We start from the raw sequence: 26135 nt of genomic DNA on the forward strand, positions 1-26135 counted from the left end.
TTAAGAGCATTCAGGAATCAATAAACCACACCAATAAAATATTTGATCACATATGTCACAGGTAATTTCACAACAAAAGTGACTGTGCAAAAATCAAAGCTATTCTTTCTTAATTTGAAAAGCATAGGGGGGGGGGGGATTTAATGTTAATCCCACAATATCCTTTTCAGTCAAAACAAGCCTTATACATAAAATGCTATTCTAGTAAAATAAAACGGCATATTTTATCTGGATGTGATTCTTTTTCATTTTTAAAAATTCATCATTAGGGATAGAAAATTAACAAAAAGGGATTTTATGATAGACTAAAAGAGCATTAGCAGAAAAACAAGTCAAAGTAATGATAATAGCTTTCTTTTACCGTTTTAAACATTAAATTATATTAAGTGAGGGCATACAAACTATTAAATAGAAAAATATTTCTTTCTTATACAAATTCTCACAGGAACTATCAAAAATGTGAAATATAATACAAAGTATTTCAATGGTTCTTAGACGTTTAACATACTTATAAAAAAGAATAAAATAACTTCACCAAATCCAGTTTGACAACATTCAGGACTTTCACAAGCGCCATGCGTCGTTACGTGCTCGGCGCATGCGCTGACAATCCATGCTAGCCGTTATTCCCTCATCTGTAGCAACAGCGTCGCTTGTTTGAAAACGAGCCCCAGAAATTGCTCTTCCAGTATTGAATAGCTAGAATACTACGTGTACATGTCTGACATTTGTATATGTGGGATATAATAATTTCAATTTCAAGAATGTGAAGAGGACGTTATGGTATGAAAATAATTTCAACGACGCTGAGTGGCTTGTGTTGTGGAAACTGGATACGAGGTAGGTCCATCTGCCACCCGGCGCCGCCAACAGATAGCTGTTTTTGAAAAGCTAATTGCTAATCGCTATAACAAATAACTTGACAAGTAGTAATTTGAAATGTCTGCCATATCATTTAAACACAATTGGGCAAATTTAATAATAACATAAATGGTTGTCTTGAAACTATCCCTGAAGATTAAAAAAGGTAAACTGCGCAACCTCAGCTAAGCTAGTTTTGGCCTCATTAAAAGCCTCTTAGCGTTAAATTGAATGGAGCTACAAGGAGTTTGGCCCCTTTTTAGGTCAATAGCAACATTTGTCTAGCTAACAACATTACCACAGTAGGCTGCAGTGGCGCTGTTTGTTTGTCTTCCAATGAAAACCGTCCTCACAAGAGCAGCGTTTTGTTAATCATCCCAGAAAATGTAAAATTGACTTTTTTTGTCGTATTATGATTTTATAATTTATATTGATGGGTTTTAAACATTTTATTTAGGTTTAAAATCAGAGCAATGCCGAACTGTTACTGGAATTGCTGCTGGGCGGAAAACTCAAAGAGAAGACGCGGAAATTAGTCATTCTTGTCTCTCGTCTCTGTCTTAAGATTAGCCGACGACAGCTAACTAGCTAGCTAGCTGTGTGCTATTTAGCTTGCTAACAAAGAGCCGTCGCTCCCACTTGCTTCGTGACGCTAAAGTCGATGCTGCCATTTCAATTGGATGTGGTGTCATGTATACAAAGAAAAATGGGTACGTAATTAGAGGTCAAGAATTACTTTCGTCCCAATTGTTGAAAAAGGGCTGCTGGGTTTGTTTATTACGTGTGAAGATGTTGCTGCTATGTTGACGTTATCCGGTTTAGTTCTGACATGGTTGCCTTCGGTGGTCATGGCTGCTACCATTTCAAGAAAAAACGGACTAATCAAAATAAACAGCTTTGATTCCACAGGTTATAAAAGGAAACTGATTTACTTTTACTACGTAATAATATAAATGACGGGTTGCAGATACAATTCGTGCTTTGCCACGTTCAACGGAATTTCAGTTCCTGATTGATAAATAGTATGTTATATTTTAGTGTCATTTTATTTCCGTCTGATTGTGTGATCAGCAACTCATACTCCATACTAATTGTTTTTAGATTTGAGATCTTTACTTTGACTTGAAATAGTTAGGAAATGCCTGACAATTTTATATGCATATATTCTTTCTACATGATGCAAAATAGAAATATGATTTTTATGTAAATAAGATCTGATCAATAGTGTTTTAAAATCAAATGCACAAAGAGGCTGGTTTTAACATAATGAAAGAATCTTAGTTACCATCAAAAATATATTTCTTCAGTGAGGGACCACCTCATCTTAGTAATGATAAAATGACTCATGAGTTTTTGTGTATTTAGGAGTATCATAATGGAAATTTACTCAACTTGTGCAACATTTATACTTATATTTGCTATGTGCTTCTTACTTTAGGTGTGTTTAAAAGCTAGGTTTACTGTAAAGCTTGTCTGTTATGATTACTTTTACACATGTTGATACTTGACATAATGTTTGCTACTTTTCTAACATGTTGGGTGTCTGTTTTTATGTTTCAGGGGGAAAACAGATTGTAGTCTATTCAAAGTATCCATCCATCCTGTCTCTGCTTCTGTCATAAGCCATGCATGGATGTTCCTGACTAGTAATTCCTTATGCTTGAAAGAAGCCTTTTCCAGTTCTGTGCACTATGGATAGTGTGGACCTAAAGAGATTGGTGTATAAAAATCCAGCCTCCATTCTCTGCTGTGGTGTTCAGTCTCTTTCCAGTTACAAGAGGACACCTCCCATTTTACTCTTCCAGTCCTTACTCAATATATCTAAAGACTCTCTTTAGTGAGTATAAAGGACTGTTGTTTTTTTTTGTATCATTTGTTTCTTGAGTGCAGTTTAAATTGCTTTTGCAAGCTCATATGGAGACATGGAAGAAGTTTTAATTTAGGTCTTGAGTCATTGCACCCCATTGATTTTAGTGTGGGTGGTGGGATGTCGGAAAGGCCAAATGACAAAATGGTGAAGTTCCTGGCACCCCCTCCTAAAAGTGGAAATGGGCCTTCTTCTGGTTCAGATTCAATGGTGAGCGAGTCCAGACCAGCAGACGTGAGACGCCGGCATCACACTATGGAGCGTGACAAGTGTAACCCTGAACATCGTTTTTTGCGTCGAAGTGTCATCAGCGATTCCAATGCCACAGCACTGGCCCTTCCTTTACCCAGCAAGGTCTCTGCGTCTCAGTGGATTAAGCCACAGGAACCTCTTGGTCAGCTGCAAAGATCTGACACTGCTACTCAGTTGCCCAAAGCTGAAACTAACATAGCTCAAAATGAAAAATCTGCTGATGGGGAAGGAGAACCAAGAAAAGATGTCGAAGTTTCTAGAGTAGATAACGTGCCTTCATCTCAAGAGCCTACTATTGTTCAAGATGTATGTGATGGAGAGCTGGAGGGAAACGCCCGTCCTGCAATATTGCCAAACCAAGCAGAACCCGAAAGCTTGAATGAGGTAAAAGCTCATTCTGAGGATGTAGGAGATGAAGAAGATAAAGATTCAGCCAAGGCACGAGCAGAAGCCGAGCAAAGGGAAGCTGAGAAAAGAGTCCAAGATGATATTGAAGAGGCAGAAACCAAAGCAGTTGGAACATCACCTGATGGGAGATTCCTGAAGTTTGACATAGAGATTGGACGTGGCTCCTTCAAGACTGTCTACAAGGGATTAGACACAGAGACTACAGTGGAGGTTGCTTGGTGTGAGCTACAGGTATGAACATTTTTTTTTGCTCCTGCGTTTCTCATTTCTATAGATATAATTCCACATGCTTTATTGTTGTGAATTGAGTTTTCATCAAAAGGAATGAGGAATGTCTAAAGTGGCCCCAAAACTACTTTTAGCTCATTTGAAATATGAGCATTGCTCAGCTAAACAGTGGACATTCGTTTTTCTTTTTTTACTTCCTGAGTGAAGCACTTGTTTTTGCACCGTTTCAAAGGGTGTCCTCTCCTTGGGGAGGATTTAGGACCAAAAAAGCATTTATTGTATAAGGTTTACTGCGCAGTAGCATCTGTTATTTCCTTTCTGGCAGATGTGACCTGCACTTCCTCTTTGATTGCTTTATATTCTATAAGAAGTAGTTACATAACATTGAACCCAACTAACTTATTTGGTATTTTTCTTAATCCAATTTTGAGGAAACAAGTTTGTTTGATTGGCATGATGGAATTTCTGTAGATTTTATTCAAAAGTATTAACATCTGTCTGAAATAAATATTGTAATAACAGGCTTTAGTTTAGACACTTGCTACTGAAAACAGTCTTTTTAATTTGAGAGCAGATTGATAGAGAAAACACTAGCATTTTAGAAACATTTCCTGCTTTGCATTTTATTAGTTCGAAGAGTCAGTCTTAATGATTAGATAAACATTTGTGTATGTGTACTAAGGCTGTGGGAGGGAATTCTTATTCGTTATAGCGGCAATGATAATGTTATTTATTCTTATGAAGTTTTCAAAATAAACCAAAAGGAACGTGTTGGATTGAAGAGAAAATTAATGCAAGAAAGAAACTGGTAGTTTGACATTGTGAGTCATACAAAAGCAGAAATCATGAGGAAGGAAAAAAAATTGGAAGTTAGTATGTAATAATAATCTTATAATAGTTTTATTTTGACTAAAGCCACAAATGATGGCGTAATTTCTGGTTCTAATATTACATTAAATTAAAAGTATATTGATTTCAGATTAACAATGTTAATGTAATTGGATTTTATTTTGATATTGAGTTAATTACTTAGCCTCTTTAAAAGATTGTATTGGATCCTTGTATAAACTGCATTTAAAACGATAAATGGATTATTTCAATAGTATTTAACTAGAGCTTGATTTTGACAGTGAGGAAAAGCAGGTTAGCTTTTCTGTAGAGTCATGTGAGGGATTTCAAAGAACATTTAACTTGATGGTCATAAACTAAATACACTAAACTAATAAAATGCGTCATGCTTGGCAACAACGGTAACGAGTGAAGAAATACTTGTCTTTTATTTAAAGTAATTGCTGTTGATGATGTCATTTTCAGCTCCACGTTTTTCTGGATACGTGTAACAGTGACAAAATCCTGTATTCTAAATTACTTACCTACATTTTTATTTTTATTATGAAAAAAATGAAAGGTGAACACAGACTGCCAAGTCACACACATAAAAAATGCTATTACAAGATATTACATACTCAGTTTATATTTTTAACCTGTATTTGTATTTTTTTTGTTTTTAATGTGTTGTCTTTTGTTGCAAATTATTATGAAACCGTATTAGGAGGATCATTCTAATAAATATGGCTGATAATGAAAAACTTTTCATTTCTGCAAGAAATGAAATCTAAGATCCAATTATTTGGTGTTAGACTTGGCAGTCGGCTGATCTTCCTGGGTCTTTTTGAGAAAACGCCTTCATTTTTAATCATTTCTACCCTCTAGGCTTTTTTTTTATTGTTAATATACTTAAATGTGTAGTCAATCTAATCTAAGTATCTTTCAAGGTTGCAGACTCATTTACCACATCAATATTTGTTTTTTTCTTTCAACCTGTGAGTAGAGCACTTGGTCTCACATGGCAACAGATACAGCCTCATAAGCAAGCTGATTTCAGAACAATGTGGAGATTACAGGCGTACCCTCCCCCTTCCTTCTCACAGGCCAAATCACACGCATGCTCAGTGTGTTCCTGCTGAGAATGCTGGTGTGAATGTAAAATGGGTCACATTCCTCGCAGAGAAATCTCCCATGTGAAGCAGTCGGCTGCCTTGCCAAGGCCTGCTTTAGAACATTCATTCCACCACCCAGATCGTTTTCTCTTTTTTACTCAAGTTAGGGCAAATCCCAGAGTATATAATGTCTCGAATCCTGAATTTGAGAAAATATACCACAATTTTTCACAATTTACTGTTTTTTACGTTGGAAAGAAATCTGTAGTGACATTTAAAGTGACGCGAAGGAGAGTCTAGGGCAGGGATGCTCGGTTTAGTTTAATCTGTTTAGTTAGTTTAGAATTTTCCTATTGAATTCTATGTATTCACGATCCTCATGATTTTATCTTTACTTTACAATTACCGGTACGAAGCCCATTGAGACGACTGTTGCTGTGATCTTGGGCTATATAAATAAAATTGAATTGAATGGAATTTACAGGCTTTAAAATGATTTAAAATAATTAGTGTAAATCTTGAAATTTTCAACTATAGTATAAAGGTTATTGATTATTTTTTTTGTTGCATATTTAAATATTAATGTGATCTAATAATTACAGAGAACCAGTATAGAAGAGCATAAAAAACTAGTGGTGTGTAAAACAATGGTTCATAATTTATTTATGTGGGGTTTAATATACATGGATTAGCTGACTTGGCTTTTCATTTGGGCACTGCCTATTTCCCATCCAACACGTCTGACAAGGTTGAGTAAATTTACTGGTAAAGATGAAAGGGGACAAGTTAAATCCTTCATCAACAGTTTGACCTAAAATATCACTTCTCAATACCAGATTGTTTAAATAATGTGGTGATTGACAGACGTTTTTGAATTTACTATTATGGCTACTATTTTAGACAGCTTACTCTTGATCAGCTTTTGGTACTAAAAAATAAAAAGTTGTTTTACACAGTAGTGTTTAGGAATAAAATAGCTACATGTGAAAAACATCATGGTTCTTTCTTTATTGAGTGAAGAGATGTTAGAATCAGTTATGTTCATTCACCCAATGTCTGGATTGGAAAATGCACCAACCTCTGTTTCATTTATTATTATTATTTATTTATTTTCTTGTGCAGTTCTACAGCTGATGGGGAAATTATTTATTTTGACCTTTTTATTAAAATGAAGGTTTTTATAATAGATTACCTATTAAAAATAGCAACTCACAAAGCTCCCGATATTAATAATTACTTCCATGACATCTTTGTAGAAAGATTTATTGGCTAAGACACAAAACACATTAATAAGTGTATGAATGCATATATATAGATATAGATATATATCTATATCTATAGATATATAGAGATATCTATATCTATATATATATATATATAGAGAGAGAGAGAGATATAGATATATATATAGATGTATCTATATATCTATGTCTATAAATGGGCAACATATAGCCAAGGCAAGTTCCTTTTGCCCGCCAACAACAGTTGTACAACAACACAAAACTCAAGTACTGGCATCCCTAACTGGAAAAATTAAGTATTTGACTGCAGATGTTAAAAAAAAAAATAGTATAATTCTGTTTAAAGATGCGTTTTTCTTATGGTAATTTTGAATTACTCTTTTTGTTATTAAATAAAGTTTAGTCTTCCAAACTTGAGTGTTTCTTTGTTGCTTCATATTTGGGAATTGGTGCATAAGCGGAAGTTACTCCACAAAATTCAGAACAGGTTAAATGGGTTGGGTGTGGAGGTGCTGCATAAGATGAACAAACCAATAAACAGGCAGTTTGAAAAGTGCTAAAGGCTTATAACCTTTTCTCAGGTAATCCAAGAGATTTGCTTTAAGCCTTCGTTTTGAAATTGTCTATGCATATTAAACCTTAAATGCCACGTTTCAACCATCTAAAGAGTCCTAACCGCTCTAAAGGAAGCTTTCTGACCAAAGCCAGCAATGAGGCATAAACCAACTGTGTCACAGTTTGCATTTATCTAATATGAAAGAAATACTAGTGTACCAGTGTATAAATATGCTTAATACTTAAAAATAAGATGTATTAGTCTTTTGATTACCTGTTTAACCAAGTAGTAAAGGATATTTTGAAAGAATATTTTTAAAAACATTTATTCCGATAAGATAAAAAGCTACTTTTTTTTTGGTTGGATTTTTAAAGAGTTAAAGGTTTGTTTTACTACCATTCAGCACAAACATGTTAACAGTATTTTAAACCATATCTGTTATTCTTTGGAGTTAATTTCTTGTAAGTAAACAGTCTGGACAAATAAAACGTGGATGGTGGGTAAATGCATTATTCACTGCATATACTCATTTAGCTGATTGTGTTGTTATGAATGGTCTCTTTCTTCTTAGTAACACATGAGATGGAAGTCATCCGAGAGGAGTTTGTTCTTAGTTATTTTACTGATAAAATTCCATTCACTAAAAACAAATGATGATGCAAACTGTCCAACTGCTAAAGTTTCGATGACTTTATTACCTTTTTAAACTCTAATTGTCAAAATTAAAACAAGTAAAACATGCAATATAGCAGTATTTGCGTAAACAAATGTTAAAATTTTAGTTTTTTTCCTTTGTTTTAATTTAACAGGAGGAAAATCTACTTTTTGACAATATTCTAATAATTTCTGCCCCATTGTTGTACTGCTACAGAACTTTGAGACTGACTGGAACTGAGGTATTTTCATGCTTGTTTTGGAGAAAAAAAGGGGAACCATGGCCTCACAAAGTAGATAAAATACTAAGTAGGTCAGCTTGTCTTGTTTCTAGGTGGAGCCTCTTAAGCTCATCCATCTAACTGGTTTAAAGCTGACATTTAATTCAGGGCCTCCACCCATCATATTTCCCAAAGAAATCCAAACTTTAAGATTTGTCCTTTGCAAAAAATGTGGAATTTGTATGTTTATTTAAATAATGTCAATCACTGACAAAAAAATCCCAAAATAATAAACCATAGTATTTGGCATATTATTTTTTAGGTTTTGATGAATCTCAACATTTTCTGTCCCTTGCAGGATCGTAAGCTGTCCAAGACGGAGCGACAACGCTTTAAGGAGGAAGCAGGGATGTTAAAGGGACTGCAGCATCCCAACATTGTTCGCTTTTATGACTCCTGGGAGGGACCTTCCAAAGGAAGGAAGTGCATTGTTTTAGTCACAGAGCTCATGACCTCTGGTACCCTGAAGACGTGAGTCGCAAATGTGGCAGATTTTCTTGTCTGTTTTTATCATGGTAGCCTATGGTTAAAGTATAATTAGTTATCCTCATTTTTATATTTACTATGGGAGTTCATTTGTTTTGACCTTTGACATGGTAATAATTGGTGACATTTAGATTATACTTTAAGAAAAATATATATATATATTTTTAATGCTATGTGAAAATGATTTATCTTCTAGGTACCTGAAACGGTTCAAGGTGATGAAAATTAAAGTGCTCCGCAGTTGGTGTAGGCAAATCCTCAAAGGCCTCCACTTCCTTCATACCCGGGCTCCTCCAATCATCCACAGAGATCTCAAATGTGACAACATATTCATCACAGGCCCTACAGGATCTGTCAAAATTGGAGACCTCGGACTGGCCACACTCAAGCGAGCATCATTTGCCAAGAGTGTTATAGGTAGGGATCTCAAGCGTCTTCTCTCCTGATCCTTATGGGACAGTACATTTTTCTCTGGCTTTGAATAATGGTGAATAATCAATGTGTGCAGAATTTGTTTTTGAAAAAATGTGTTGTTGTTTTTTTGTCTATGCATTTCAAAAACAGACCACCATGTTTCAACTGTCTGTCAAACCACAGCTTAAGTGGAGGCCACACACAGTGGTGATCTTAGTTGGATAACCACAAGGACTTTTCCCTTTACACTTTATGTATTCATTCCTTTTTAAAGCTAGTCTTGGCCCATGTACACAGCATTTCGATTGTATGATCCTCCTAAAAGGAGATATTTTTTCCAGACATCTACTGACTGTAAGTAGCGTCTAATGTCTTTTCTTCTTTAAATCACCGTTAACATTATGATAGCTAATATGCCTTCAGCCAGGCTAACAATGGCTATAGGTATGGCCCTTGTTTCTGTGTTCTGTGGTTTGAAAATATGTGGTCTGTTTACTACTTCCACAAACAATGTTTAACAATCTTTTTCTATGGCTTTGCTTTAACAGGATTTTTCTAGTGTTTGTCTCTTGGCTTCTTTTAAAATATTGCAGGACCCAGAATCTTTTTGCTCCATGTTTGTGTCCAGGGGGGCGCTCTCCACTTTCTCTCTGTCAGCATTTTACCCTTTTCTTTCCTTTTTGTTCTCCTATATTTTTTATTTATTTATTTATTTTTAATTTTCTTTTACATTCATGGGTATGTTTTTAAAATAGGCTCTAGCCTCAGCTGTGCCCCATTCTGCTGTATGGAATGAATAGGGTACTGCTGGTCATTGAGTAAGTATCTTTAATGGGCCTGGTAAGTCTGACAGTGTGCTGTAATATACACCAATATCAACCATGATTACTGTCCAACAACCAAATATGTTTTTCTGTGTAAGACCTGATCGATTGAAAGTAACCCATCAGTATGACTGGGATTATGTGCAGCAACATGCTGTTCATCCTTTTAACTAGCTATGGGATCTACTTTTCTCAGCCTTAATTACAACACTTTCCTCCTTCAGGTCAGGAGACGGTAAGTCAGACTTTAATAAGGTAAGTGCTCTAAAAAAAAAAGGGTAAGAAGTTTAAGATGAGGTCTGAAAAAAAATTATTTCCATAGCTAGTTTTATTGTCCTTTTTTGCTAATTGGCTCAAAAAGAATTCATTGTTGAGGATTAAACTTCAATCTCTGTTATTAGAGCTAAATGTTTAGTACAATAATTCTGCTAACAGGTGTTCTGCACATCTTCCATCAACCTGTAGAAGTCAACACTACAAGGTCTTACACAGACAAACACGTGCCTTTCCTCTCAACAGTCTAACTGAGCCCATCTTCCCCCTTTTTTGTTTCTGTCTCTTTGCTTTCTTTCCCTTTTTTTTCTTTTTTTTCCCCCTCTCTTCCAACTTTCACATCACAGGTCCTCCAGAAGACGGCATCTACCTGGTCACTCCTCTCATCCTCCTCTTCCTCAGCCCCCATGGGTTAGAGGAGCAGAAGGACAATGGGTTGTGAGAAGCCCACTCACTCAGTAAGGGAGGTCCAGAGTTCTGAATAGTTGTTTTGATTTAAGGTACCCCTGAGTTCATGGCGCCTGAGATGTATGAGGAGAAGTACGACGAGTCAGTGGATGTATATGCCTTTGGAATGTGCATGCTGGAGATGGCCACTTCAGAGTACCCTTACTCAGAGTGCCAGAATGCTGCACAGATCTACCGCAGAGTTACCAGCGTAAGTCTCCTCTGTCACCCCTTCATGTCACGGCTCTGCCACGCCTTCACTTCCCGTGTGCTAAGAAGGCTAGCATCACAGATCTGTTTAGTTCTCAACACTTCTATACTGTTATTGCAGTTTGATTCTCTTACTTCCCCATCGGAAAAGAAAACTCGCCCTTTTTCCATACGGTAATTTTTTTATGGAAAAAAAACTAGCGTATTCTGACTATTTGGATTTGATGCATAGATGATTTGTAGCCTTAGGAAGAAAAACTGGAACTGCTTTCCTAACAGCCATTGGATAAGTACTGCAATCCTGTCTCAGCGGAAATGACTGTGTTAGATAATCTCATACCTTCTTATTCATCCGTACATAGTGGCCTATTGTTACTCTGAGTCATCCGTGATTCATTTTCTTGCAAATCCGAGTTTGGCAGATAAAGTCGCTAAACTTGTTTCTAGAATGTCTCTTCATACCTAAATCTGTGATTCACTATCATTCATCATCATCTCAGTGAAATTATGGAACCTTTTGCCACAAAGTGTCACAGCATAAAACCCACAAAAACCAGCATGTAAGTGTGGTTCTTGAGCTCACTGAGGTAGTGTCCCCGTTGTTTTATTGCAGTATTTTTAGGGTGACAGGATTTTATTTCCATTTCCAGGAAGTGCAAATGATTGTTCTGTCTTCCTTGGATTTTCTGTAGAAACAGATGTTTTCCTTTGGTCATTTCCCACATTTTTCATCTCATTACCTGCTCTTCACCATCCAGTGGTCTCCCTTTTTATGTGTCTTTATTTAGTCATGTGTTTTGAATATTGTTACATGTTAATTTGCAACTGAATATAATATTTACTGCAAAAACCACTTGATAAGCAGAAGTATTCTTGAGAGGTTTCCGTCTGATAGAAGAGATTTTTAATTATGGTTTATTGTAATCTGCCAGTAGCTATCACAGGCTGAGCTTTTTCCTACTGGCAATTACAAATCCTCCTCTTATTATTACTATACTGTTATCCTGGATGATCATTTCCATTGTATTTTGGAAAACTTTGACATGTCTGTGCAGCTGGAAAGCTCTTCACCCCACTGGTCAAACTGTTCTGAAGTCCCATCCGAAGCCATCTGCTTTAGGAACAGGGCTTCCTCCATACTATGGAGAATTAGGGCCAAATAATAAGAAAATCAATTCATTCACAAAAGTTGTAACGAAACCTGTGTAAAGAAAAGTCAAAAATGTACAAGAGTAGACTCGTAGAATTATGGATAAAAGAGTAAATATTTTACTATAATACAGTTACAATTTCACAATTCAGCCCGGTTTGAGAAGGTTGCGTCAGGAAGGGCATCCGGCGTAAAACATTGCCAAGTTTACCATGCTACTTGTTCGCTGTGGCGACCCCTGATGGGAGAAGCCGAAAGAGGAAGAAGAAAAATGGAGAATTCACGAGATTAAAGTTGTACATTTAAGGCAAAAAGTCAGTTTACTAAAACAAACATAAACCACGACAGAAAGTAACCACAATCATGTTTGAGAATGACAAATGTAGAGTAATTAGCAATTAGTCCAGCACTGTTTTCATGACTGTCAAGTCTTTTAGCGAATAAACATTGTTTAATTAAAAGTATAAGTCATTACAAAGAATTTTGCAGGACACAAACCCTTTTCAGAAGAAGATTCTTGACCCACAGCGGGAACACCGCTGTTTCTGAAAAAGTGTGGCTTTTTCCTTGGAAAATTACATCTTTTTCTTATAATTTTACGACTTTATTCTCAAACATTTATTATTTATGGTGGCCCTAATACTCCGTCGTTCTTGCTTAACTGTAAACAAAATGTCAGATTATAGGAAAAATGTTCAGTTTTCTCCCCATTACATTTCTAATCAACTGTCCTCACAATAAAAAGGTTTTTTAATAAGTTTTAGTTTACTTTTGCCCTAATTTTACTTTCTAAGTGTCTTTTTTGCATTAATAGGTGAACCCAGGATTTACAGGAACATCTATTATATAAATGCTTTCTTCCTTATATTACTAATGTCAGTTGGTGGAACAGATGCTGTAAGGTCAAAAGTCTTAGTTGGAGTAAATGCAGGTTTAAAGCGTAGCATTGCAGTCCCACTCGATTCCAGTCACCACTATGTAAAACTGTTTTATTTGGAAAAAAAACATCACATTTGCCATTTTGTATATTATAAGTGGACAAATAGATCAATGTTTTCAAAAACAGATTTTCTCATTTATTAGATTTTATTCAAACATGTTTTACTTACATTTTAGCACAGAGTTGATTTGATTTGACATCCAGTCTTGTGAAATAGAAACAAATGATCCAGACTCCCCAGGAGAGGAGTCATTCTCATTTAGAGTTATGTGTTTCCTTTAGGGGGTGAAGCCAGGCAGTTTCGACAAGGTGGCCATTCCTGAGGTGAAGGAGATCATTGAGGGGTGCATTCGCCAAAACAAGGATGAGAGGTTTTGTCATTTCAAATATTACAAATTTAAGTTTTGAGTTCAACATTTCCCTGGCAAGCATTTGTTTGACAACAGAGCGTTTCTGTCCTTTTAGGTACTCGATCAAAGACCTGCTGAACCACGCCTTCTTCCAGGAGGATACAGGTGTGCGTGTGGAGCTGGCAGAAGAGGACGATGGAGAGATGGAGGCAATCAAGTTGTGGCTCAGAATTGAAGACATCAAAAAGCTGAAGGGGAAGTACAAAGACAATGAAGCCATCGAGTTTTCCTTTGACCTCAACAAAGACGTCCCAGAGGATGTGGCACAAGAAATGGTGATTTGAATTGATTTACGCAGTCTCTGGTTAGCAAAGGACTGTTTTAACTTTGTCGCTGAATCGATCATTTCCTACATTTTTAGGTTGAGTCCGGCTATGTGTGTGAAGGGGACCACAAGACCATTGCAAAGGCCATAAAAGACAGGGTATCTCTAATCAGGCGCAAAAGAGCTCAGCGACAGCAGGTGAGCCTTTGGTAGTCATGATTTGTTTGGTTTCCCTGTCTGTTACAGAAAGGGACCTAAGCACATTTTTAAACTAACTTGCAGGTCAGAGAAGATCAAGAGAAGAGGAGGCTCGAGGAAGAGGTGCAGGTTCAGGTACCACAAACACAGCAGACAAGCCAACAGTCTGGCATGGAGATACCCCAATCACAGCCTGGACCGCCGTCTTCTTATGTTGCTCCACAACCAAACCAGCATAGCCCACATATGAGTGCCCAGCTTACATCTCAGCAGAGCCTTCAGAGCTCCAACTACAGTGCTCCTCAATCCACCCAACTGCCTGGCATGTCACAGGGAGTCCTCTTGATCCCTCAGACAACTGGGCAGGTTCCTGCTCAGAGTCAGAATGTAGCTGCTGTCCCGGTGGACGGTGATCAACCAGAGACTGACCAACAGCTACAGCATGCCAGTGCAGGTCTGTACGGCCTCCAAGGCTTCCAAAGACTTTCTCGTTACAGTTCTTAATTTATACTTTTGTCCCCAACTACAGCACGGGATATGGGAGACAGAATACCCGGCTCCTCTGTCGTTCCTGAGTCCCAGCCTTCTCTGTCTGGACTATCCTACACCTTAGCCCTGAGTCCACACCTACAGCCTCAAGTATCAAGTCCTTTGATCCAAAATGATCCAAAACAGCAGTCAGTGGTAAGAAAATAATTCACATGTCGCTGGATCTTTTTCTACACTCTTTTTCTTGCTATAAAACAGGGTTTAGTGATGTGTATGACATGAAGTGCCCATTCAGAATTTTCTCCTTAACAACTGTGCCATCACCAGCTATACTGCCAATTCTAATACAAAGACATTTTTAATATATCAGAAACTGTATTTAATTCACAAACAGCAGGTCAAATAACTTTTAGAAAACATAGTTTGGCATTAACTCGTAAAAGTGCTTTCATAATAATAGTGCACCAAGAAAATAGATCCATGTTGAAATAGAATTGCAGTTATGTTTGTTTAAAACGAAAAGTACTGCATTTGTGGTATGTCTTACTTACTGCAATAGGATTGGATATGTCAGAACACAATACCATCAAAGTAACTTAATGCAAGTTAATTAGTTCAATTCAGTTTGATTTATAAAGCCCAATATGGCAACAATAGTCGTCTCAATGGGCTCAATGCGTTGATGACTTAATTGCATGTAAAATTAAAGGTTTTTACTTTTTGGTTAGTTTACTAATTATGGTAATATAGATTTTCTGTAATTAGACAGCATCATTGTTCATTTTTTTTCACCCCCAGCAAATGGAGTGGCAATCAGCTGTAATATTAAATTTAAAACTTGTTCTCATTTCATATTGACATTTGGCAGAACAGAAAGAAAGTATGTGTTTAATCTGACCATGATTGGTTATCATTCAACAAACAAAACTTAGAACTCCATAATTGTCAGCCGCTGCATCCACAAAAACATGACCAAAAAAAAGCTTCTGCGCTGTCATAAACATGTTCACCAGCTAGCAGATGAGCTTTGCGCTTTTCCCACTCACATACGCTCACGTTTGCTCAGACAGGCGTTTATGACACACTGCCAATCATCTCACCTGCAACAGTTTCTAAACACAGGATCATTATTACAACGTTTTCATTTAACTGTAGCAAACTTTTTTTTCCCCCTACGGAGGACATTCATTTAAACTGTCCGTTCAGAAAGGGCAAAACAGTGTCAATATTTATATAGGTGGGCGGGGACACAGTACCAGTGCTGAGTGATTGGACCATTTCCTTATGATCCCATAGGGAGAAAAGCTCATTGTGAGAAGATTTTGTTACTCGAACCTGATTTTTATTTTTTTTACTATATCCGAAAGATACAGGCGACAGATCACGTGCTTATTGTTGTCACACCCCGTGTTCCACTGTCTTTCCCTCCACGTGGCACGCGTGCCCAGGTTGCCCACTCCTGCTCTGCAACAATGATATAACTGTAGAGCAAGAAAAGCATAATTTTACATGTTTTTTTCCTGTCTTTTTTTTCTTTGTCTGACTTTAGTATTTGCTTCAATTGTCTTTGTCCTACATACAATAGGTTCAGCAGATTCAAAATGTCCCACCAGAGGCCGTTTCTGTGAGACCCACAAACCAGCCAGTTTCAGTGACACCTTCACAGGTACATCCTGTTTTACGGTCTCCCGCTATGTAAACATTTCTACTTAGATCCCCTGTTTGCTAAAATATTCACCCAGAATCATTTTTTCACCGCTGTAGGGAAATGATTATTCACTGCAACTTATTTTCACGTGTTTTGGCAGTTGTGTAAGAATCCTAGTTTCTCTGGCCTTTTTGGATGCACAGCTACTGTTCTATGTTTTCTAATAGTATAGAGTTTACCACCGTTCACCCCCTCCTCTTCCAGTAGATTAAAATATCCCTCTATAATGTTAAAACATTTTCCACCTTTCACAGTTTTTTCTTTAAATATAACGTATACATAATGCTAAAAAGTATTTTGTAAGATTTTAAAAAGTTAATGTATCAATCTTTCTGTTTTGACCACATCAGAAGTGTTTACATTAGTTAAGGAGGCTAATAGGAGGTTTATGTTTGTGTTGATGATTATACGATTGTCACCAACTTGTGCTTTAACCTCTTGAGACATGCGTGGACATCACATTTTTGGTTATATTTTCCTTAACTGGGGCCCTGTGACTATGTGCTTAGAGGGCTGGCTCAAATATTAGCTAAGGTCTCAGGACATTAACATTGTCATCAGGTGCTCTTTTAGCAATTTATTGACATTATAGATAAAACATTTGTTAGTTATCCTGTTTAACTGGTGGGTTTGTACTGTCAATCCAGTGAACTTGCAAAGTCCCAGCATGATGCCAGTTACAGTTGCTATTTTCCAAGAGTTTTTGTTTCCTGATGTATCTTTTTTTCTCCGTCTCCCATGTTGTCGATCATGCAGATTTCCTCTCTGCAAGTCTCATCGTCTTCTTCATCTTCTCAGTCATCACAGCCTCACTCAGACAGCAGCAGTTCTTTGGTACAGGCTTCAGCCTCACAGCTACAGGTGATGCTTTACATCCAAACTTTTGTCTCACTTCGAAAATGTTGACAAACAATTTCTTTTCCTCTTTTTCACAAGTCTCTTGTCTAAAATATTGTACGAGGTTTTCCAAAGCTTCCCTTCATTAAACCAACAGTTCTTTAGAAGTCGTTCTTAAGATATTTCGTTGGTTCATTACCCTGGAATAGCTGTTAAAACCAATTGGAGAAGTAGCACAAAAACCACATGTAACTTCTACAGCATAGCTCTAACTGAAAACAACATGACCTTTATAAGTGAGCGTCTCTACAGACTATATACTATGTGTATGAGTGTGTGTCTTGTCTTATGTCCACTTGGGTTTGTCTTGTCTTCTTGTTTCCCCTGGATGTTCAGAAACTTTCATTGCTGTATTTGTTTCCTTTGTTCTTCCACTTCTTCCTGTCTGCATGCTGCGTATTTTTGCATGACTTAGTCTTGGGCCAATGATCCAAGTCCTCCTATCATGTCTCCACCAATCAACGCAGAGCATCTATTCTTCCTCTATCAGGCATCATGCCTCTCTGTTCTTCAGGTATTTTCCAGACCACAATATGAACTTGTGTGGGTGGTAGGATGTTTATTTTGTGATAAATAATTAGTTATTTTTCTATGTAATCTCTGTAGAAAAAAAAGGTCTTGTTTTATATTTTATTTTCTTAATGTTTATTCTTTAATTAAAACATACTAAGGAACAAAATGTAAACAGGAAACTGTGTTCAGAAGCCCCATCTTGTGGAGGGTATTGCAGAAATCAGTTTACAGATGTTAATGTTGTGTTATTATCCTATAGATAATACATTTACCTTTACTAGCACAAATGCGTGCTTATTGTATGAACCCTGTCTTATCTTACAGTAATTGAATTTAAATCTCTGTTTAATTGTCAGATCTGGTTTAGAGATGAAGTTCCAGACAGCTCAAAGTTTTCCATCTTTCAGGGTCCTGGAACTGTTCTTCAGGGAACAGCAGTGGAGCAGCCAGCAGGGCCTTCTGCCCTCGTCCCACAGCAGCCAGATAGGTAAAGTGAATGGGAGCTTCGTATGTTTTCATGAATTTTTTACAGTACTCTAAACATACTTTGTTTTTAGCTGTTTGTCAGATGCTGCTTCAGGTCTTAGTGATGGCAACGATGGGAGTTCCACATCAGGGGGTCGTCACGAAGGGCGCTCTATGAAGCGCAACCAGCGGCGATCGGTCCGCAGCCGCTCTCGCCACGAGAAGAGCGGAAAGGCCAAGCTCAACGTTCTCAGTGTACGTGTCTGTAAGCATTTCTGTTTGGCCGTGTTGTTGCTCAGTCGTCTGTAATATTTCAATCTTTTTTAGATCTCTAACGTCGGAGACAGAGTCGCAGAGTGCCAGCTTGAAACTCATAACAGGAAGATGGTGACTTTCAGATTCGATCTTGACGGTGATAACCCAGAGGAAATAGCAGAGATTATGGTAATGTGACTTTTTTTTTTTTATTATTATATACCCTACAAGCCACTTTTACTTAACATGGTCTCCTACATCATGCATTTTTACCACCATAGTATTTACATTAGTGGAATGAGAGAGCTACAAAATTCTGATTTACTTTTCCGCCTAAATGAGGCCATCCCAATGTGGAATTTGTCCTGTTTTAAAAGTATAAACTGTGGCGTATCTTATAAACTTGACCTAATCTCCGTTTCAGGTTCAGAGTGAGTTCATTTTGGAGAATGAGCGGGAGTCTTTCATTGAGCAGGTCCGGGAAGTCATAGAAATGGCTGATGAAAAGGGAAAGGGCATGAAGGACGGCTTCTCCCAGGTAAATCTTAATGCCCTAAACACCAGATATAGACGCCATATAACACACACTCTTTGACAGATTCTAAAGCGTCCACTGATTATGCGATCAACGTGAATCAGCTGATTCTGACGCAGAGAAAATCGAGTCTGTGTTGCATACTGGTGTAAAGCTACTCATCTCTGTGACGGAATCCGCTGATTTATGTTGTTTACATTAACACTTCACTCCTAAAAGGCGTTGCATATCAGCATATGGCTGTATTTCGCTGCGCTTCTGAATCTGCTGGAATTGTTAAAAAAGTTGAAGACTAGTCAAAAGAATGTGAAGACAGGAGCTAAAGCTTTGATGTGAAAGGGTTAAATCCATTTTCATTTTTCAGCTCATTAACTTTATGAAAAGTTTTTACCAGAATTTGAAAATGATCCAACTCTGACATGTGGTCTCCTTTCAGATTGGTGACCAGCAGCAGTCTGAGCTGACTGTTCCTATGATACCAGGTCAGCAACCTTTGCTTTTTTGGTTGCTGTGCTCTGCATTTTCATCTTCCCGTTGATGTTTTTTGGGGTATAATATTTCTCTTCTCTTCAGGTATTTCTCCCAGCACCACGGCGCAGGTGGTTCATTCAGCAGGACGGAGGTTTATAGTCAGTCCAGTTCCAGAGGCTCGTCTGAAAGACAAGTTCTTCGGAGCCCCTTCTACTAACACATCATTTGGAGATGATGCCGGGCCTGGTGAGAAGAAAGTCACTATATCTCTACAGATTTTTATTTCTTGCATCTCAGGTTTCTTATTTTCCCTTTTCCACAGCTCCCTCTGGCCTCTCTCTTTCTGCCCCATCTGGGGTTCTCCAGGAGGCTTTCAGTAAAGTGAAGCAGGCCCGTATTGACAGGAGCAACACTCTTGATCCCCCTGTTCCTGTTTCCGACCAAGAACCAGTCACTTTCCCATCCTCTGAGACCGGCCCCGTCTCTAACATTCTGTCTCCTTCAGAGGCTGCAGCGCCCACCCCCGGCACTGCTTTTCCAGCTGAGTCTGTCACCTCCACTGCAATGCCTTTGCCTTCTCAATCAGCTGGCAGGGTATCTTCTCCACCAGCATCCGTTCCGTCACAACCTGCAATCACTGATTCCATTCCACCTTTGCAGCCTTTGCATGAAACCGCTGCTCCACAGCCTCCAACAGTGTCTACTAGCATCCCTCCTCCGTCCTCCATCTCCCCTTCTTCAACACAGACGTCCATCTCTGCCGTACCTGGGCCTCAGTCGAGCAGTACCTCTGCTTCCACTGGCACACCCAGTGTTGGATCTGCCCCCATATTAGAGCAGCAGCAACTAAATGGCCAGCCTTCTCAGCCTGTAAACTCAGCCATCCATGCTCAGCACCCCCAGACCCAGATCCCGTCACAGCCTGTGGAGTCGGAGGGGACTGAGCTCCATTCCAAAACGGCTGGTAGAGATGATATTCAAACCCTAGACATGAAGCTGCGCTCCCTCTTTAAAGACCAAAGTTCTGCCTCTTCAGCATCCGTCGACCCCAGTCAAAGCACAGGAACCTCCACCCCTCCTGCCACATCCTCCCCACCACCTGGAACCACCATGGTGCCCCCATCAAATCTTTCCCTCTCTTGTGGAGTACAGCTTCAAGGCTCAATGACGACGCAGGCCGGACATGCTCAGACCCCCCCATCCAAGCCCATGGGCCAGGTCCGAACAGAATCCAACTCCTAAAGTTCTGCATGTTTGACAGGATTTCGACTTTATAATTCGTGTCTTTGTCTTTAGACCAGCTTTGATCAACCAACCACACCTCCCTCAGAGCATCCACCTCCATTTCCTGAACCAAACCAGGTGAGATTTGTTCTTTTATTTGTTCTATTTCACTCTGATTTCTTCATTTGGTTCCAAACCTTCCCTGGCAGAATTACCGATCAGAATTAGAAGGCAAAGCACAGAAAATACTTGTCATTGAATTTCATGCTTCTAGTATGCAGATGAGAAAAGTGTTTTTTTTAATAGCTGTAAGCAAAATTTGCAGAGGAAACGGGAAAGGTTATTTAAAGCATCTTCAACCTTTACATTTCTTCAATATACTTTTGCAATTACTTAAGCGGACAGTATTACAAGGACAAAAACTGAGAGGTTGTTCTAACTTATAACCAGTGAGTCATATAAACGGGGTTTAGCACAATTATTCTTCCCATCCCTACCTGACTGAATTCAATTCATTTTCAAGATTCAGAATGGAAATTTTACACATTGAATTTACATTTATTTGACTTGTATGAAATCATAAATTAAATCTAGTGATTTTAATGTAGATTTGATCAGTTCAGGAAGTTAATAGTGATTCTCAGCTCTTAATAAGTATCCAGTATATTAGTTACAACATAGTATATTATGCCAGTTGAAACTGTCTTTCAAAGTCTCATTTTGTTGGTAATTAACCTCCATCTCAGTGGGTTTATCTGCCCCTTTCTTGTCGTCATTAATATTAAAATGAGCAGCTTCAAACCAAAGCAATAGTTGCAGTAACTGTTAAAAATATAAGAATGTTCATTTTCTTTTAAAAAGTCCCTCTCTACCTTCAGAAAGATGTGAACTGTAGACAAATAGGTATGTTTGATGCCCATCGCTAGTATTTTATTATTTCAGAAAAATCCCCACAACACAAAGTGTTCAGACCCCTGGGGGGGGGGGGGGGGGGGGTCATTTCTTTCTTATTAAGTCTTTATTAGTGAGTGTAATTCCTTAGAATTGTTTATGTCTCTGTAACCACACAGGCTCAGCAACAGCAAGGGGATTCAGACAGTCAGCTGAGGAGATCTGCAAGCCCAGAATCTCTTCAGGCTGATGATGGAGTTCTGCCTCCAGGCCCAGGTTTCACTTTAGGACGCTTCACAGTGAGTTTCTGTCGTCAGTTCAAATAAATTCTATTATCGTGGGTTCAAAATCAAACATTAACACATTAATAAAACCATGATTTTATCTCCTACAGATCTCTGTTCCACCTGATGAGGCACCCACTCGAGCTCCAGGTCCATCCAGTGTGGTTTCCTCTGCTTCCTCTACATCGTCCTCTACCTCCTCTTCATCCTCCTCACCTTCAAGTCCAGAAAATACTCTTCACCGCTCATCCCTCCTGTCCAAAGATGTCTCTGAAACTGACAGACCCAGTCAGCCCACAACCATTGGACGCTTCCAAGTGTCTAAAAGCAGCGCCTCACCTGAGCCAGCTGTTGGTTCAGTGGTGGGACGATTCTCAGTCACAGGTGGGAAAACTTCAGTGGATTACTTGTGCACTTCCTTTTACTGTGATACTTTGCTTAGTACTTAGGACATTAGAAATATTCCTGCTGATGTTTTAAGTACATTTGTTACTGTTTTATTTCCTCAGTCACTCCAGCTCCAAGCTCAGGTCCAACACACAGCTGCAGCCTGCAGAACGGACCTTCATCTTCCCTCTTTGATCCTCTGAACACTCCCGCCCACTACAGCAGCGACAATGACGAGTCGGAGACAGACGATGAAGTCTTGCAGAAAGAAATTAGTCGTCTGAGAGAAAAGTAGGACACATATTATCACTGTTACACCACACTTATTTCCTCCATACTTTCAGAGAAGGTTAATGACCCCTCTCCTGGCTTTCCTCCTACAGACACATGAAGGAGATTCAGGCCTTGCACACCCGTCAGAAGGAGGAGATAGCAGCCCTGTACAAACAGATGGGAAAGTCTCCTCCTCAGTGCATCGCGTCTCCTGCTCTGGTGATGGCTGGAGGCAGACGCAGGCGCAAAAGCAAGAACCACAAGTCTCGCAGTGGCCATCCCAGTCCCATACACTCAGGTTGGATTTCTTTAGCTTTTATGACAATTTGGACTTTAATAAAATAATCTTTGGGTGTTGTTGTTCCTCTAAAAGTCAAAGCATTGTTTTGTTCAAATGTTATTCCATGATGTAACCTGTTGACTTGATCCTCAGCTCAAAGTCATGGATCAGAGTCCCCTCCAAAGCAAACAACCGCTGCTGCAACAGAGGCTAAGGGAAGTGCAGTTGACACGCAGCAGCTGACATGCTCTCAGTCTATGCCGAGCCTCGGTGGCTGCACAGGTGTGTGCCAGCTACTCTCCATACTTCATATCTGTGACTGCTCTTGTTCAAGGCTGACTTGTTGATCCTGCATTTCCAGGATTAAGTGGGTCAGGCTCCACAAACGGTTCAGGCCACGAGCAGGCCGCCATGCCTCCTCTGCCTCAGGCCACAGGACCTTCATCCGTCCCTCACACCCAGAAGGGAAAAGGCACCTTTACTGACGACCTACACCAACTAGTAGATAATTGGGCCAGAGATGCCATCAGTCTGTCTCAGTGCAAAAAAGGACCTAAAGCTGGAGCAACTCTTGGACATGATGTGGGCTTTCACTTTACTGCAAACATGTAACTTTATTGAAACGTCATGGTGGTTCTTATTTCTTGATTTCTTCTCATTTTTGCAGATTATTCCTCCAGCCAACATGGCTCGTAAATTTTCCGCCCCAGGCTACCTCTGCCCAGGACCTGGAGGGGCAAACAACAACACATCCACGACCAACGCTCACCTCCCCAACCCAACCAACCCCTCTGCCTCTCTGGGGCCTCGCAAAGGCTCCCTCTGTCCAGTGGCCCAGGGCTTTGGATTCACGCCAGTCTCTTACAGTGCCCCCCAGTGGGCAGGACCCACAGGCGCATGTCAGGTCAGCGTGCACAACCCCTCACAACTAAAGCAGTACCAGCCCCCTACAACAGCCCCTGTCTCCATGCAGCAAGGCTTTCACTTAGGAACAACCCCAGCCCTCCAGAAGTCAGTCAGCCCTGGGGGGTCTAACCCCAGGCCTACATAGCCTCATTGGGGGGCCTTGCTTTAGACTGGGATGAAGGACCAAATAGAACAGAGATGTTCCACAGTCCTTGATGGAGAACCACGACCCGCCTTTGCAGTTTCCCGCTGTTGTTGCGTTGCATCATCACTTTTTATTTCCACCTTTATCGTTGCGTGTTCCTGTGAATAGTTGACCAGCAGGGTTGATGTCCTCTCTGGCTAAACCATGACTGTGGGGCGGGGGCGGGGGGAGTGCAATACACACTCGCAGCACAGAAATGTCCTGCTTAACCTGCCATGAGCTGTGAAAATGAGCTGTGATGAGTCAGCCGGCTGGGTCAGACATTACCAACAGCAGCCAAATAGGAGGGCAGATGTTATCCTTCCTTTGAAGAGGATTTGGGGAAGAAGGATTGTAGTTCTTATCCTTACAGGCCAGACTTGAAGCCTTTCATGCCACAGACATGTTCATACACACCTGAGTGAACATGAATTTAGTTCTATGACTTGGGATGGGAAGGGATGTTTACGTTGGTGAGGGCGGGACGGTGTATAGAGGGTCTGATGGGAGAGTGGAGCAGAGAGACTTGTAGAGTTGGTAGAAGAAAGATTTGAGAAGTTAGTCTGGAAAATGATTGCAGTATAAATACATCCCATTATTATTAATATTATTAGGTACAAGGCAATAACAAGTAGATCAACTTGTAATTGTGGCCTTAATTCCCAAAACGCACATGACCACCGGCTCTGTACATAGATTTTTCCATTGGGCTCTGTGTACACGTTAAACATATTGCTGTCTCTGTCGTCATGTGACTTGAGTTTTTATGTCATAAAGATTTAATATGGTGATCTATTCTTTACAACTGACTTATGGACCAGTGGATCTGCGGTCTGTAAAAGCTTTGTCCTGGTGTTGACCACCGCTGACTGTTGGATGCCGACTCCGATCAGTCCCAACATGGCCGCTTTGCCGGCTTTTCCCACCAAACGGATTCACACAAACCACTTTTTACTTTGTGCTCAGAAATGAGATGCTCCGATAGAACTTATATCAAACTTTATAAATATATATAGCTTTTCAAAAAACGGATTCACCCACACCACTCCCAACATCACAGATATAAACAAGTTCTGAGCAAAGTCCCAAAATCCTTCTACCCATCACATTTAAGTGTGACCTTTCACATCACAAGTGTCTGAGGTTCTCTGTCTGTGGTCTGTTTTTGTCTGCTTATATTTAATACAACAGACGATGTTCGTTATGGACCTGTATTCAGCCATCAGATTTTGATGTTGTTTCACTGTAATTATTAAAGGTTGTTAAACAACATGTAGTTAATGAAATATAAAAAAAAGTGCAATTGCAGGGTTGTTGTAATTGGTATCCCACTCACCGTGCAGGAAGACTCCTGCGGTCTGTTAAGCTCTTCTATGACTGCCCTGTCACCCTTTTCTATTTTATTGTACATATGCTAATGTGAGGTGAAAGCTTTCACAGTTCTCAGTCACTAGAGTTTGCTTGTGATGACTCTTTCTGAATGCACATGCACTCTAATCCGTAGACACCAGGAAGACTTTAGTGCCTTGCATCCTCATTAACAACCACCCACATTAATCCAGTATTGCAGCCTCGACCGTGCATCAGAGAACCAGTAACTAAAGCAGTGCATGACGACACCCAACACGGCCACTTCCCAGCATGCAACACTGAAACTTTGGCCACATGCTGGACTTGCAGAACAAATGGCACACGAAGTGGTAAACTTATTTTAGCTTTTTTTTTCCCCCTCTACAGTTACATTTGTGTCGAGTAATCTCTGTATTTATACTCAGCTCATGTGAACATAGTTTTCTGGCTGACCTGTGTTTTTGGTGGGTTTATTATTAAACAATTTTCATACTTGTTCTGGAAGCAAGTGACCTGTACAAAGGTTTAAAAGTTGTCATGCTGACTCAACTGTTGTCTTATAGGAGTGCCATGCTGATGTTGTGACTCTTCCACCTGCTTGTAGATTAAATTAACTTCTCTAGAGAAAAAAAATAGTTACTGCAATGCAGAATATGCAATGTTGAAAGTTTTTAATGGGGTCGAAAAGGGGTATTTGACATATTTGCATGCTGATGAGGGTATTTACTAGTATTAGTAAATACATTCTTGGTGTTGACCCTTTTTTTTGTTGTTTGGCTGTTCTCAGTATATCAAAGGCGCAACCTCAACGTCACATGATCAGTCTGGGTTCAGTTGTGCATGCCAGCTTCACTGGTGTTTACCTTTCCGTATGATTACCAAGCCACCACTGTACAGCACAAACTCCACAGGGTCAGGTCCGCGCGCTGCCCCTTTCCATCAGTAATTATCAGGCATCTTCGTACTGTGTAAGGCCACTGACAGATTTCTGATCCCTCCTTTTTTGACTTTCTGTGATCCTGTATCTGTTTTGTGTATGTTTTTTCACGTTGTACAAAATGTAAAAACAAATAAAAATATCAGAAGTCATGGTGCTTTTGACATTGATTTAAATTCTT

The 26135-nt window shown here is 39.3% G+C and overlaps 1 protein-coding gene across 3 annotated transcripts; it reads left to right on the forward strand.

Moving 5' to 3' along the window:
- The first annotated feature begins 596 nt into the window (after positions 1 to 596).
- On the forward strand, positions 597 to 26106 carry LOC101171000 (serine/threonine-protein kinase WNK1). Of its 3 annotated transcripts, none has more exons than XM_020703666.2 (28): positions 597 to 840; positions 2422 to 3619; positions 8587 to 8759; positions 8971 to 9191; positions 10786 to 10943; positions 13315 to 13403; positions 13498 to 13717; positions 13804 to 13905; positions 13990 to 14359; positions 14435 to 14589; positions 15980 to 16060; positions 16859 to 16963; positions 17415 to 17513; positions 17920 to 17999; positions 18070 to 18232; positions 18305 to 18421; positions 18657 to 18770; positions 19204 to 19249; positions 19341 to 19484; positions 19561 to 20456; positions 20535 to 20600; positions 21533 to 21652; positions 21748 to 22021; positions 22147 to 22315; positions 22408 to 22595; positions 22731 to 22859; positions 22939 to 23159; positions 23245 to 26106. In XM_020703666.2, the coding sequence occupies exons 2-28, from the start codon at positions 2849 to 2851 to the stop codon at positions 23626 to 23628; spliced, it is 5655 nt and encodes a 1884-aa protein (XP_020559325.1). In that variant the 5' UTR covers positions 597 to 840; positions 2422 to 2848; the 3' UTR covers positions 23629 to 26106. The 3 variants fall into 3 exon arrangements, with proteins under 3 accessions (XP_020559325.1, XP_011474563.1, XP_020559326.1); XM_020703667.2 differs by lacking the exon at positions 597 to 840 and adding an exon at positions 1467 to 1571; XM_011476261.3 differs by lacking the exon at positions 17415 to 17513.
- Positions 26107 to 26135: the final 29 nt, after the last annotated feature.

Source organism: Oryzias latipes, chromosome 6 (assembly GCF_002234675.1).
Source record: "Oryzias latipes chromosome 6, ASM223467v1".
Classification (NCBI taxonomy): domain Eukaryota; kingdom Metazoa; phylum Chordata; class Actinopteri; order Beloniformes; family Adrianichthyidae; genus Oryzias; species Oryzias latipes.